This window comes from Varanus komodoensis, unplaced genomic scaffold (assembly GCF_004798865.1).
Source record: "Varanus komodoensis strain SLA01 unplaced genomic scaffold, ASM479886v1 scaffold14_1, whole genome shotgun sequence".
In the NCBI taxonomy this organism is placed as follows: Eukaryota; Metazoa; Chordata; class Lepidosauria; order Squamata; family Varanidae; genus Varanus; species Varanus komodoensis.
This window is the reverse complement of record NW_025335438.1, coordinates 7068410-7084576: the sequence shown is the minus strand read 5'-3', so window position 1 is coordinate 7084576 and position 16167 is coordinate 7068410. Positions and strand designations below refer to the sequence as shown.

Genomic DNA, 16167 nt, shown 5'->3' with positions numbered 1-16167 from the left:
CGCCTGAGGAGGGTGGAGTGCCAGTGCCTCCTTAATGAGGGGCGGGGAAAAATCGTGTCGAGTCTTTTCGGACGACGAAGTGTTTGGGGGGAGAAGGGTGACTGCGAGAGGCAGAACGCGAGAAGAGGTGCGTGCGCGCACACACAGAAAGTCCTGCCAAATCGTGGTGAGGCGGAGTAACCCAATAGACGCACGTGACGTGAGCGCGCACTAAAACCTGACACTCGCCAGCTGTTCGGGCTCCTCCTAGCCCCCTCCTTTTGCTCTCCCTTCCTCCTATCCCTTCCCCTCCCCTCCCTTCCCCTCCCCTCCCCTCCCCCGCGGCGTCGGTGGCTGCTGCCCCAGTGCATTGTGGGCGCAGTCCGTTGTTCATTTGCCATTCGACCTGGGCCGGGGCCTGGTGGGGCGGAAGGGCTGCTGCTGGCTGAGCCGGATCTATTGTGGGGGAGAGCTCGAGGAGGCGGAGGCAGCAGCAACGCAGACTAGAACACAGGAATAAGATTGTAACTCCCCCCACCTTGTATTTTAATTTTCGCGTAGGCCGGCTGAGCTGACGGACGGACTGAAACTGCCCTGCCCGGTGGGTGGGTTGCTTGGTTTTCCTGCCTTCACCTTTACCCGTCATAGCGGTCGGTTCGGGGGAAGGGGGTCAGTTGGGCACGAGGCAGGAAAAGGGGGGGGCGAGGGAGGCGGGCGGGGGGCGCGCGCTCGCCCGCCATGTTCGCCGAGATGAACCGCAGGACCTTGGCGTTTCGGGGGGGCGGCCTGGTCAGCGCCACCACCGCAGTGGGAGGAGGCGGCTCTACGGCTAACGGCAGTAGCGGGGGAGCTGGCGGCGGCCCAGGCGAGGCCTGGGTCCGTCAGGAGGCCGAGCAGCTGAACGGCCAGGGGGTGGAGGAGGAAGTGGAGTTGGAGACAGTGGAACTGGAGGTGGCCGAGCTGGAGGCCACGGACGTCGTCGGGAAAGAGCTCTTGCTCTTGCCGACTACTCCTCCGGACTCCGTGGGCGCCGCTGTTGTCGCTGCCGCCCCAGTTGTCCCCCCTATATTTTCTGAGAGGAACCGCCGGACCTTGGCCTTCCGCGGTGGGGGCTCGACGACGACAGCGGCGAACAATGGCTGCGAGGTGGCGGGGGCAGCCTGGCCGCGGCGGCCGTTGAACGGGCGGGGTGACGGTAGTGCTGGTGGGGAGGAGGAGGAGCTGGAATTGGAAGGCTTGCTAGAAGTGAAGGAGCTGGTGCAGGACGGGGGGTCGCTGAGCGACAGCAGCGAGGACGAGGAGGACGGCGAGGGGGGCAGCCTGGGCGATGGCAGCGGCGCCGAGGGCGGCAGCTGCAGTAGCAGCAGGCGGTCCGGGGGCGACGAGGCGGAGGTCAACAGCGTGGGCGCGGGGGAGGGGGAGAGCATCCAACATTTTCCGCTGGCGGCCCGGCCCAAGTCCCTCCTGCAGAAGCTGCACGTCTCCTTCCAGAGCTCCTGGCTCAAGGAGTTCCCATGGCTGAGGTATTGCCAACAGACAGGGTTAGTGTCCTGTGCTTGGTGCGCCGCTGCCGCTTCGACGACCTCCTCCACAGACGGTGGCAGCGGTCACGACGAGCTCTGCAAGGGCACCCGCAACTACAAACGTGCTCTGCTTCTCAGGCACCATCACTCGGCAGAGCACCGACTCAACGAACCTGTCACTACTGAGCAGGTCAGTAGAATCGGGGCAATATGGTCGAGGGTGGGGCTAGGGGAAACTGGTGTGCCTCCCTCGGAGAGGCTCTGGCCAGGCAGCAGGCCCACGTGTGAGCTGATTTAAATGGATTCTTATTTCTCATTCCCTGGGTCTGAGGGCATTTTATGCTCCTGGTTCACCTTCTGTCTCCAGTAAGCAGATTATTCTGCCTTCTGTTTTCAGGCAGACTTGTTTAGAAGCTTTACTGGTGGCCATGTAACCTTTTAACAGGTTGAACTTTCATAATGGTTATGTTATAAGCTACTTGGTTCTTTAATGTGAATTATGGCTTTCACTGATCTGCCTCCTGTGTAAAAGATGGATATAAATAAAATTTTCTAAACAGGCAGCTGATCCCTATGGGAACCTAACATGGACACCTATTCTCTCATAAATCTATATTGTTTGTGTCTGGAATTCATTCAAACTTAGGTGATGTCTCTGAAATCTATGACATTCAAATAATGCAATTTTTGCTTGGACAATATATGTATAGGTAAGTAAGAAATGTCTGTAAATAGTATTAAAGTGAGTCCAAAAGTTTTTGAACTTTTTTCTAAGGTATAATTTTCTCTCACTGTAGTAATAAGTTCCTTAAAACTGTTGAAGGACCTTGGAAAGCTTTGGGCTGCTTTCATTCCCTTCTTTGCACTAGTATCTGAAATAATGGTAAAACTAAATTAATTGTTCTCTGAAAGTTTTAATACACATTTTCAATAAAACACAACAGGTCTGCCTTCTTCTAATATAATGTGTTCTTGTAGATACATTCAAAACTTCAGAAATTCCTGTTGAGTTGTCAAGAATCCTAAGTTGTGACTTTTATGTGGCATGTGGTTTTTTGACTGTAGTAGATGGTTTATTATGTACTGTACTCATTTTTTCCAGAAATATTCTCACTCTTTCAGAAACTGCTACTGAAACTAGCTAGACATGTCACTTCCACATCTGAAGACCTGAATGTTGATGATTAAATTTCTGTCACATGCTGATTAAAATAGATGTGAATTAGACCTTGTAACATTTTAGGAAATTCAAACTACAGCTTCTAGGTAAATAATCCTTTGAGGTTTGAACTTGCCTTTCAGCTAACCTCCCTCCCTAACTTTTGAGGTAGGTTAGCTGAGAGATGAGAATGCAGCAAGAGATGCATGAGTGTAGCTACTGGAAATGTGCATCTGAATGGTAAACTCATCTGGGCCATATTGAAAGCAAGGGTCATATCTGATACAGCCAGTGTTGTAGATCTCCAGCTGTGTCTATGTTAAATGTTGATGCCGAAAACCCTTTTTAAGTGACTTAGTCTAAAGTTTAGAGTTAAATTCAGAGAACTTAGTATTCTATACTTAAATCTAAGATTTTGCCCTAGTGGAGGTCAATTTTCTTTTTATATGTGTCATATAGTTACAAGGAGCACAATTTCATTGCATATTACAGAACAGCTATATCTTTGATGCATCTCTCTCCACCCCCCCCCCCAAATATTGGCATGCTTGTTTCTTATCTGAGTTGGGGAGTAGTACAGGATTAGAGATGTAGGAAGGAGTGTAGGCCTGACTGCCATAACCATTACTTCAGACTTCCTTGTTCAGGGCTTCATGTATAGTGCCACTGCAAAATCCCTTTCCCTCTGTAAGCATGGTGAGTCACTGATGTCCCTAATTGTTTGTTTGTTTTTAGTTTTTATATAGAGGTATACTAGTCTTTGAATTAAATGGATGTATTGATTGTTCCCCAAACTGTGGGTCAGTATCTTCTACCATAATTATTGAAGGGAGAGGATTTTTGTTGTGTTGATGAGAACTCAACTTGCTGATATCTTGAAGCTGAATACTTACATTCTGTTTATCAAACACCTGATGAAAATAAACAATTTTAGTCTTTTTACTGATAACCAGACCTTCTCAGTAATACTTCATTTTTGATTGCAGCTTTGTTTTTGTGAGGGTGGACTGGACCAAGGTAGAGTAAAGCAGAAAGAAGCAATACTGGAAATAAAACAAAATAAATGTTTAGTTTATAGGTTCTTGTATTTATTTTATTTTATTTATTTTTCGATTTATATCCTACAAAGGGCTCGAGGCAGCTTACATCTCCTCAGCCATCTTATCCCCACAACAACAACCCTGTGAGGTAGGTTGGGCTGAGAGTCTGTGACTGGCCCAAAGTCACCCAGTTGGCTCCATGGCTGAGCGGGGACTAGAACCCAGGTCGCCTGAGTCCCAGTCCCATGCTCTTAACCACTACACCACACTGGCTCTCTATTTCACAAGTGTCATGGTTCCTGGCTGAAAGAGATGCTTTAAAAGCCCTTCCCTCTATAGCTAAAAAAGAGGGAAACAAGTGCCAATGAAAGTTTTGGTTGAAGAATGAAACAATAAATGAACAACAATGAAACAATCACGCATGAGAAACTTTTGGCTGTTCAAATTTTGGCTATGTTGGCTAAAGGAATTTAGCAATTTTCAGATGTTTGGCTTATAATTCCAACTGTTACCGCTTTATTTTATAGTTTAACACAGTTAATGGTCAGATTTGACACATTAGGAAATACATGAATATCAGTGGGGAAACTTGATATAAATAAGTGTGACTTAAGTGCTCCCTTTCAGGGACCACTGAATTGTGTAAAGGACTGCCGAATCGTGTGTGCTTCCTTTTTCCTTGCCAGAAACATCTGGTTTCAAACACATTCACTATTTTTTACCAACATGTCTTCCTGTCTTTTAACCTGGGCTAATCAGAGCTGGAGAGTGGGAGAAAAGCTACAGTAGGGGGAGATAGCTCTAGTGTCTGCTGCCGCAGTTGGGTGGAAAGTTATTGGAGTATGAGAAGTAGCATTGGGGCCCCTCTGCTGTTCTAAATGTAGGAAAAGGCTAGCGAATTCTTTGTAGTGCTGTTCTTAAAAAACGTATTAAAATACAAAATAATACAAACAATCCAGCTTTCTTGAGAGAAGAGCATGAATGGAATATTTTTCACTATTATGTTCTGAAGGTGCTTGCATAATCAGTATGACACATACAAGGTTTAGTCCTTTACTGAGAAAATCATGTTGACCACAAATTTTTGGTTGGTTTCAAAGACCACCCAAAGAGTTGCAGTCATCTGTTATTGACCTGTATTTTGTATCTGTGTTCCTTTTTTAATATCCTAGGATAGGTTTGTTTTGTTTTGCTTACAAGCCATATTAAACTTTAGTAATGAGCCCTTGTAACAATATAGGCTAATTTAATTTGCTTTCTATGCACTGTATGGATGTTTAGTTGTTTGATAGAAAATTGTTTCACTTGTGGCCATATTCTGTATGTCTCAATTGTGGTTATAATCACAATAACTTTGTAAAGAACTGGTTAAAAATCTGTGTTTCTGACCAGTAGTTTAATATGCTGTATGTGTTGGAGACTAATAATAATTTGAATGTTGGAGGCTAATAAAAGCAATGTGTTGTTCAAATTATGTTTCTAAATATTAACATGTAGTAAATTGTAGAAGCTGTTTGAATTTTCGTTATGATGATTCAAAGCTGATGTATTACAGCACAGTGGTAGATGCAAGTGGTCGTAGCAGTGACCAGGTTTGCACAACACAGCAACTCATTGTAGGTGATTAGCTATGGTGAGTTGTGTTATCTAAATCTGACCACTTCCTGCAAGGATGGGTTATTTTTCAGGAAACAGGTGCCCAAACAACCCATACTGCTGCCAAACTAGGAAGACCAGTTTTGTTGTGGGAGTTTACTAGTGAGCCACATAAAAAGAGTGGCAAAGTCCCCTGTTCCTGCTTGTGATCTCACCTGTGCTACCAGAAGTGACTGCCCCTGTACTAATGACCAAGTGGCACTTTGGGGCAACCACTGCTGGTTCACCACTCTTTCTGAAAGTACTGTTTGGTCCTAGAATATTTAAACATATGTAATCATATTTTAAATTATTTAGTTGGACTTTGATAAGTGCACTCTTACAGCTGTCCAATATGTGTAGTCTTACCTGTTCTAGCAGTGGAGAAGTCCAAGAAGGGTCATAGGTAACAGATGGGGAAATTGGCAAGATGAAACCTCATATAAGCTAATTTGGACTCAGTTGCTAGCTGGCATTTGCCCAGCTGTCAGTTGAAAAGCACCAGTACACAATATTGGGGGGAAATTGGCGGAAATAGATGTACAAGAAGTGCTTGGTGGCTGCAATTTTCTTGATTTTAATTGTTCAGCTGACACTTCTGAATGCTTTCTACCTTTTCAACACTTCCCCAAGTCTCCAACTATTCCAGAAGGGGAAAATATTTACTTTGCCATCTTCAGTAGCTGCCTTGTGGAGCAGTGATTGCAGGTACCCAAAATCTCCCACATTGATTCCCACCCTTTAAATTGGCAAACTTCGTCTCCATTATTTTTTAGACATTAAATTTGCATTTGTTTCTTTGAAAGCTCCCTCCCATGAACCCTAAGGGAGCTGCAGTAACCACAGCAGTATACCTGTGAGTAGCCTAACATATATGAATTTCCTCAAAGAAAAAGTGATTAACTACTGTTACAGCATAGAGGTTGTTCCTGTTGTGCTGTGCTAAATATTGTAAATTGCTATTGGGTATAAAGTTTATTGTATATTAAAACTTGAGCATGTCATTATAGTATTTTAAACAGACACAGGAAGCTGATCTCGTTCTTCAGTTCAAGGATCCCTAAAATAGATTAGGGTGCCTGTGTGCAATCTCATGGACTTCTTTCTGAAGATCAGTTTAGGAATTAGGTTGTTAATTAAAATTCTCCCATTTATACATTTTACAGACAACTGGAGAGAACAACTTTATCTTCAGCATAAAACAGCAGTTAGAATTTTCTTGTAAATTTTCTTCATGCTTATCCTTTCATTGCATGAATAGGTAGAAATTCAAAGTAGCAACCAAAATGCCTTATCTGAAAAGGGGAGTATTGCAGATCTAGGGAAAAAGTTGTACAGCTTGCAAAAATATAAAGCAAAACAATTGAGATTCTGGTTTATAAGCACTAAACAATTCAGGAAAAATACTATTTACTTTAAGCATAAAGCTTTAGATCTTTAATGATAATGTAGCACGTGGAAAAGACCTCTGTTTCACTTGGGTCTGGGTATGTAGTTTCATGCAAGGAAAATAACTTGAAAATTAAGTGACTGCGAAATTCTGAGTTCTGTATCTAGTTTTTCTTTATGAGTTAACACTTCAGATCCAGTGCAGGGATTTCAGAAGATTTTTTCCCTTGGCGGGGGTCATGATTGTGGTGAGGTGAATTCTACAAGGGGAAGTACTTGCTGGTATCTAAGAATGTATTTTTGAACTAACATTTCTAATCATAATTTGTTACTGCTAACAGAAAATAGTGTTGCTTTGTTTTTTCCTCACTTTTGTGACATTGTGGACAAAGATTCCAATTCTTCATGCACTTAGGAATAACCTCCATGAATGCAGTGGGATTTACTAATGAGTAAACATGCAGTAGATTGGGCTGTACAGTTGGAAGAGCTGCTTTAGGTATGCCAAACAGGTTAAGCCAGTTTAAATAACAACCCCCTCCTTCTATATTGTAAACATTAAAAAAATCAAATCCTCAGAAGCAAAAAATGAGTGAAGTACAAAAATGCTTGTGAGAGAGACATTCCTGTCATTTATTCCTGGTGACACTGATTGGAAAACTAACCACAGATGCTTAGTGTGTGGGCATCTGTTGCATTTCTAATAGAATTCTGCATCTACATTTCATTAATCTCTTTAATTTTTAGTCTGGATTCCTTTGTCTGAACATGCTATAACTCTCTGCAGAAGTGGGTGGGATAGATCTGTGCTGTTCAGATGAAAAATTGTGCATCATATTGAATTATGTTTAACATTGTTTATAATATAATGGTCAACTGTGCATTGCAACATCTAATAGGAAGAGTAACTTCATAAAAAAGAAATTTTAGTTATCTTAAAGTGCAGATTGAACTGAAGTGTGGTGATGATAATTGTTTTATATACTTAGCTGAATTTGAAAAATAGTTCAAAACTCTCCTCCCTTATGTTCTGAGACTGCTCCCTTTTTTTTTTAGGAATCCTCCAAACCACCTGTCTTCCCACATTCTCATCTACATGCAGTCCCATCCATTGAAACATACAAGCACATAGCCTGCCTCAACATCCCCTGCCCCTCCAAGTTGCTCCATGGTGACTTCTTGTTGCGCTTCCTCCTCCTCTCTTCACTGGCTTACTGTTGGATTTCCTGAACCCCAAACAAGTTTACTGCTCCCTTGCATAGCCTCACCCCCAGCTTACAAGTGAACACTGAAAAGGAAACTGTGACAATTACTTACCTTAATTAACTATTAATGTCTGTGAAACTCAAATGTGGGCCACAGGGATTAATGAGTAGTAAAGATGGCAGTGGTTGGAGGTAGTCCTCATTTGGAGGAATCCCAGGCACTAAAAGTAAAATTTGTTAAGGCACCTTGGCAGGTATCAAAAAATGTTTAGAGATGCACATGATCGTTGTATAGACTACCTATCATTAAGTAAAAAATTTGTCTGTGGAGCCAGTGTTTTTTTGCAATATTTTTTAATATATGGGAGAATGCGAAGGTTTTAAAAACAAAACAAGAAATTTGTTCCGCTGCCCTTGAAGAGGTAAGTTTACAGAGTTCATGATAAAGTAAAAATGCCAATGCATATTCCATTTTGAAAAGATGCTGGGAATAGAATGAACTTGAATTTATTTTGGCATTGGGTAATTTCACTTTCCCATACATTAGGGCACAGTTTAATGGGTATGCCTGAAACCCACCAAACACAAGATTATGGGCATCCTGTGGATGGTGGGAGATGCATGGAGCCAAAGGTTGTGTCTCTTGCTCTGCAAAATACTTAGACCACTACTTCTATTGTTTCAGTGCAGTGCATTCTGCACCGAAATAGATTGGACTATTGTAACGCACTCTACATGGTGCTACCCTTGAGGACAGTTTGGATACTTCAGTTAGTCCAGAATAGAGCAGCCAGGTTTCTAATAGGGACCTGCAGATATAATACTGGTCCTCTACCACATGCACTGGCTTCCAATTGAAGTCCTGGCCCAATTTAAGTGTTGATGATGACTTGGAAAGCCCTAAATGGTTTAGGGTCTAGGTATCTGAAGGAGCGTCTCGTTCCTTATACACCTGCCCATCCCCTAAGATCTGGGTTGGAGGTTCTTCTTTCAGAGCCCTCTTTGAAGGAGATTAAAAGAGTGGCTACCTGGAAAAGAGCCTTTTCTTAGTGGTGCTCTGTATGTGGAACATGCTCCCCAGAGAGGTGCACCTGGCACTCATGCGTTTATTCATTTTGGCACCAGGCCAAAACCTTTACTTTCTTAGTATTTTAAGAGGTGATTTAGTTTTACTACTGGTTTTCATGGGGTTTTGTTTCTTTGATGCTGCTTTTTATTGTTGTATCACTGTCCTGAGACTTTGATTAAGGATGGGCTAAAATGCCTTAAATAAATGTACAAAATAAAATTCTAAAAGGATGGAAGAAAGCAGAGGTGCTTCCAGGATATGTCATAGTGTGTGGTCCCCCACTAATCCACCCACTGACTAGAATGGTCCAAAAATCTTCTCTGAGGTTGCTCTTAGGACCTCAAAAGAAGTACCTGGTTTGGTTCTTTTTTGCACTAGGTTGCAAGGTGTAGAAGGGAATCCAGGTATGGTTCTCCAGTTACAAGGTTGGATCCATTTTCTGAACTCACAGCTGGAAATCTGAAAAATCCTATGGACATATAGATGTCTAGCAGCTGTTTGGGTTGTTAGTGAGTTAAATTTTATTTTTCAGATTTGCAAAGTGAGAGATTGAATTATGATAGGATAAATGACCTCTAGTATTATGAAGTTGTTCTTATTTGCTAACAGGGTTTTACAATAGTTGCTGAGTCTGCAGCAATTGTACTGGCTTGGGGGAAGTAGAAGTGAAGGTCATATTTAATATTGCAAATATTAAATATATACGATTGCATCTCATTTGTCTTGCTCCAAGGAATCTGTGCTTCATGCACAATAGCTAGCTTTAAAAGCCTCTAGTTGGTCCTCTACCAATTTATGGGATAAGATTATTCTGTAATTTAAAGTTCTAATAAATAGATCATAGGTGCTTGAGTATTTAAATAAGAATTATTTATCTTTGCATTAGTTTAGGATCACTTGCTACAAAGTGGCTCTTAAATTGGTTTTTCACCTTCTGGAACTTGTTAATTATGCTGATGGTGACATTGGGTCAGAATTGTGTTTTTGTAGCATGATGGGTGCATTTCACTAAATCAGTAAGACACAGTTCTGCAGAATCGTAGATTTCCATTCATGAGCAGTATGCTGGTACAAAATAAGTGGCAGACCATAGCTCAGAAATTAAATTAAATTAAATTAAATTAAATTAAATTAATATTACATCCAGACTGGAATTCTTGATTTCTTACTCCCACAACATGTTGGAATTTATTGAGTTAATTTATATGCCACCCCACTAGTCAGAGACCCTGTGCAATTGAAAATCAGGGTTTCTTACTGTGGCAGCTACAAGCTAGGAGTCTGGTTTGGATATAACAATTTTTTACAGGTAATTTCCTGTTTGGTCCAGTGAGGATTCCCTGAATTCATGTCTTACTGTTTTATGCAAATACATCCACTGATCTATTTCTAAAGAAAAATGGTCATCATATAAGACCTTGTGAGCCAGTGTGGTGTAATAGTTGAGAGAGTGGGACTGGGATTCAGGAGACAGGGGTTTTAGTCCATACCTAGCCATGGAGCTAACTGACAGACTTTCAGCCATTCACAGATTCTCAGCCCAGCCTACCTCATAGGGTTGTTTTTATGAGGGTAAGTTTGGGAGAAGGAGAATTATATAAACTGCATTGAGTTCCTTGAAAGGGAAAAAGTGGATTCAAGATATAAATTACACAGGTATTTAACTTGAATAATAAAATTAATAATGGGGGATTTCTTCTCATTCAAGGGGCAGTTTGGGCCAGAATCTGTATGTAGCTGTAGAAGTATGTATTAACTGTGCTCAGATTAGGAAATTAACTGCTTACTTTGGCAAAATTTCAGCTGGATTCTATTACTAGCTATATCAAGTTATTAGGTTGATACAATAATGTAACAGTGAGACATCCTAGCCTTTTGCTTTTCATCTATATAGCAACATGAATTTGTGCTGCTAAAGCAGTCAGTTATACCTCATCCTGGTGTGCAGTATGTTGCACAGGACAGATGAGGATGAAAGCCTGCATGACAAAGGTGGAAAGGCTAGCATTTGAAAGTTAAATATGGCAGTTTAACAATGGCCTTCAGGCAAATATTGGAGCAATGTATGTCTGTGTCACTGTCCTTTTTCCTGTTGTCCTGCTACATGTCATAGAAAGTTAATGGGTGGGATCCAACAGTTGTTTAACAGGACTTCAGATGGTGCAAGAGAACTTCCCCGTCTTTTTTTCACTCTGCATTTGCTTATGTGTGCTCCATAATTGTTTTGGAGAGTCCTTCAACCTTAAGAAATACATTTGGTGGGGTGCATGGGGGACTTCAGAGGGGATGGGAAGTCCATTCCACTAGTGATTGCAGTTGTGCTAGCAGGTAACTAATGCTGGCTTCAGTCAAATGTGTATTAGTCCTCCTCCTCTTGTGAGTCTGTGTATAGTCAGTACACAAAATGATAATTGAGATTGTTGATTCTGAGTGGGCAGAGACATTGGAATTATACTTTGTCTAGATTTATAGACAAATATTTATATATTTGTATTTTATTTTAATGTATATATTTTAAAATGTTGCTTTAATTTATTGTTGTAAGCCGCCCCGAGGCCTCGGCGAATGGGGCGGCATAAAAATGTTTTAATAAATAAATAAATAGAAGAATGCATTTTTCTGGGTATGCAGCTTGAGGAGAATGCTGGCTTTTAGTTTGTGGAGGGGGAGAGAAGAAAAGGGTGGATTAACTTAATCAGCAATTGAAATTGCCAAGTTAAAAAAAAAAATCTTTAAATCAGTTTAGTTTCCTCTCTATTTTCATAGCTGATAAGATTTAGCTGAAGGCTTATTAAATACTGACATGATCCAAATTTTATTTAGGAGAGCTTCTGAAAACACTTTGGCACAGAAATGAGTGAACAAAGATTCTGTTTTACTGTGCTTATTATGGGTAGGGAGAGGTGGGGTCTGGAAAGTGATGAAGAAGTCAGTATTGATACAGGAGACCTGCCTCTGATCCAAAATTTTCTCTTAAGAGCCTTTTTGCAACAGCAGTAATCAGAAGTTATTCAGAAAAGGGGTTTGAAAATCAGTAGTTCCAGGTGAGAAGGAAGTGAAGAAAGAGGCTTGATGCAGCAGTAGTGAAAAACGTTTCAGAAAGGTGCAGAGAGAAAAAAATAATATCTTAATTTAGGTAGTAAGAGATGACTGTGTCTTTCCTTTCTTTGAATCCATAGTTCTAAGAAGGCAAGAGGAATAGACTTGGAAAAATTGACTTTAAACTGGAAAGAAAATTTCCTGTCCAACATCCAATATAATATCAAAGAAGCTATACCATAGTATCTCCCAGCTTTAAACTGATAGCTCTTCGTTTGGATAGGATGAAAAATATAGCTCTTGCTTTTCGTTCTATTATCCATTGGTGTGAGAATATGAGAAGAATTGAGAAAGACCTAATGGAACTGGGCTGGGAAAGTATTTTGGAACAGAGCAGGGTTTGGTTGGTCACTCCTTAAAAAGTTTTTGCATAGCTAAGTTGCTTTGTGCAGAGAAGTAGTTGATGTTTGTTGTTTTGTAGAAAATAAAGTTGTATACTTGTAATGGCACAGTGGTTGTTTCTCCTCTGGAAACCGCATAAGATTGTATCTTTATTACAGCATACCTACTTGGCAGTGAAAATGTAGCTATTATTCTGTTGGTAGCTGACTTTATCAAGAAACATTAGATAGTAGAGTATTCTTTGTATTTATACTTGGTGTATGCTCACACTTTTATTAATGTATGCTTTATTGACGTGATGTGACTATGGGCTAAACAACTAAAATACTTTTTGAACTGGGATTTAGAAATAAATGTTATTCACTTGGATTGTAAAACCAAGCAAGTCAGTACCTAAATGTTAAGTCTTTAATGTCTTCCTCCCATTGTTAATTGCAGGAATCAGAAGTAACATCAGAATTGGCTAATGAAAGAGATTGTGATTACAACATCAGGCCAAATGAGAACTCTTACTGCTATCAACTATTACAAGAATTAAATGAGCAGAGAAAAAAGGGCATTCTTTGTGATGTTAATATTGTAGTGAGTGGAAGGGTCTTCAGAGCTCATAAAAACATCCTGGTTGCAGGCAGCCGTTTCTTCAAGACTCTGTATTGCTTTACAAACAAGGAAAGCCGTAACCAAACCACTGTTACCTATTTAGATGTTGTTGCTGTTCAGGGCTTCTCTGTCATCTTGGACTTCCTATATTCTGGTAACCTTGTGCTTACAAGCCAGAATGCAATTGAAGTGATGTCAGTTGCCAGCTACCTTCAAATGACAGAAGTTGTTCAGTCCTGTCGCAATTTTATCAAAGATGCCTTAAATATAAGCATAAAGTCAGAAGCCCCAGAAGCTGTAGTTGTGGATTACAATAGAAGATCTGTTAGCAGGGATGGATTAACTTCAAGGGATCAGAAAGTTGCTAGTTTTTGGGCCACACGAAATCTTACTAACTTGGCAAGCAGTATAAAAACTGAGAATGATGGCTACTGCAATGATGAAAGCCAATCTGAAAACTACCAAATGAATGATTGGGTCCAGGACAGCTCACCTGAAATGGCCGAAAATGAATCTCAAGGTGAGGGAAAAGTCTTTGTATGGAATGATATGAGCTCACAAGGACAATCACTTCAAGAACCTGGAAAAGCAAGAAGGAAAAACCAGACTGCAAAAAGGTTTGTTTACAATATACCACCCAATAATGAAGAAGCATTAGAAGAATGCCCAGCTACCCAAACATCTGCCCAGTACCCAGAAGAAGACTTGCAGTTTATCAAAGAAGAAGCAGGTAACTATACTATATTCCCAAGTAGCTTTTCCTTCCACAGTTCAAACTGTCACTAAATTTTAAAATCATATTTACTTTAGACATAGTCCTATGACAACTGTATTTTGTGTTCTTTTTATGTACTAATATAAACTGTCCAGAGCATTTTGCCTCTGGGGTGGTATAGAAATGAAAATAATAATAACATGTAAGTTTAGACAGAAAAAAATGCTATGCTGGCTAGGATATGTTGGGAGTCATAAGCCTTTTTTGTTGAAATTTGCATAGCATTGTGCCCTTACTTTATCAAATAGACTTGTTTTGTCTTAAATGTATCATGTGAGTTTGAGATGCGAAGTGCACTCTCACAATGCCTTGTTTTCTTTGCAGATTTAAGACTGGGTTTTTGTTTTAATTAATTAATTAATTAATTTAGTAAACTTCTATGCCGCCCCATTCGCCGAAACCTCGGGGTGGCTTACAACAATAAATAAATACATATAATCATATAAAAACAATATAATTGGAAACGCCCTGGCCAAAGATATAAAATCAATAAATAAGCTAACAATTAAATTGCCATTTAAATAAAAAGGTCTTGGCCTGGCGCCGAAAAACATATAACGACGGTGCCAGGCGGACCTCTCTGGGGAGCGCATTCCATAGATTGCACGCGACCGCAGAGAAAACCCTCCTCCAGGTACTTACCCTCCTTGGGGGAAATAGACAAAAGGGTATACCGGGAGGAGGAGGCCCGTTGCAGAAGGATTCTTCGCAAGGCTAAGGCTGATTACGAGCTGAGACTTGCCAAGAATATCAAGAGCAACAAAAAGGGCTTCTTTCAGCATGTAAATAGGAAGAGGAAGGGGAGACAAGTGGTGGGACCACTAAATAAGGAGGAAGGAGATCCTGTGAGTGATATGAGGGAACAGGCACAGATGCTAAATGACTATTTTGCCTCTGTGTTCTCCCCAAAGCAGGATGGGGGATATCCGCATAGGAGATTCTATGAGGCTGGGGACTTAGGGGCACAGATTAGCGTCATCCCCCTTGAAGTCGAGGGGCTCCTCAGGGCATTGGACATTACAAAGGCGCCAGGCCCTGACGGGTTACACCCGAGAGTACTTAGAGAGTTGGCAGGGGTTCTCTCATGCCCGCTGGCCTCCATTTTTGAGACCTCATAGAGAACAGGTGAAGTTCCAGAGGACTGGAGAGTGGCATCAGTGGTCCCAATTTTCAGAAAGGGTAGTAGAAAGGACATGGGGAATTACAGACTGGTTAACCTTACGTCCATTGTAGGAGAAACAATGGAAAGGCTCATAATAGAGAGAGATCTAGTGATGCTAGATAGGGAAGGGAGGCTGACAGCCACACAACACGGCTTCCGCGAAAACAGGTCCTGCCAGACAAACCTTGTGGAATTCTATGACAAGGTTTCGAGATGGCTAGATGGAGGGGATCCAGTGGATGTGGTATTTCAGCAAGGCCTTTGACAAAGTGCCCCATGATATCCTGGTGGAGAAACTGAGGAGTTTTGGGATACACCAAAGCACTGTCCAGTGGATTAGGGCATGGTTGACTGGCCGAAAGCAGAAGGTAACCATTAGTGGGGAATCATCGGGATGGCGGCCAGTGACAAGCGGGGTCCCCCAGGGCTCTGTCCTGGGGCCAATCCTGTTTAATCTTTTCATTAACGACATGGAAGAAGGGGTGAACAGTCTGCTTATCAAATTTGCAGACGACACTAAAACTGGAGCAGTGGCCACAACTGAGGAGCAGCTACTCCAGATCCAAAAGGATCTGGACAGGCTATGGAAGTGGGCAGGAGACAACAGGATGGCGTTCAATGTGGATAAGTGCAAGTTCTTGCACTTGGGGCATAGGAATAGGTGTCATAAGTACAGGTTAGGTGACAAGTGGCTGGAGAGCAGCACTTGTGAAAGGGACCTCGGGGTACTGGTTGACTGCAGGCTAAACATGAGTCAGCAGTGTGATGCGGTGGTCAAGAGGGTGAACGCCACGCTTGGTTGCATAGCCAGAAGTGTGGCTTCTAGATCAAGAGAGGTATTACTACCACTCTATACGACTCAAGAGAGGTATTACTACCACTCTATACGACTCTGGTGCGCCCGCAATTGGAGTATTGTGTTCAGTTTTGGGCCCCTCATTACAGAAAGGATATAGCCAGGTTGGAGTCAGTGCAACATAGGGCCACAAGGTTGGTGGCTGGTTTGCAGGGGATGCCATGTGAGGCGAGACTGAGGGAACTGGGTCTCTTCAGCCTGGAGAAGAGGAGACTCAGAGGGGATATGTTGGCAACATACAGGTATGTGAGGGGATGTCACATGGAGATGGGTAGAGACCTGTTCTCCCCTGCAGAGGAAGGCAGGACACGCTCCAATGGAGCAAAGCTCAGGG

General features: G+C 41.9%; 1 protein-coding gene across 2 annotated transcripts in view; it reads left to right on the top strand.

Annotated features, from left to right (window-relative positions):
- The first annotated feature begins 680 nt into the window (after nucleotides 1-680).
- The window catches only part of ZBTB10 (zinc finger and BTB domain containing 10), a 44019-nt gene continuing 28532 nt past the window's right edge, over nucleotides 681-16167 (top strand). For both annotated transcript variants that reach the window (XM_044423789.1, XM_044423788.1), the window contains exons 1-2: nucleotides 681-1692; nucleotides 12879-13770. In XM_044423789.1, the coding sequence (XP_044279724.1) occupies nucleotides 718-1692; nucleotides 12879-13770 (1867 nt within the window). In that variant the 5' untranslated portion in view covers nucleotides 681-717. The remainder of the gene's footprint in view (nucleotides 1693-12878; nucleotides 13771-16167) is intronic.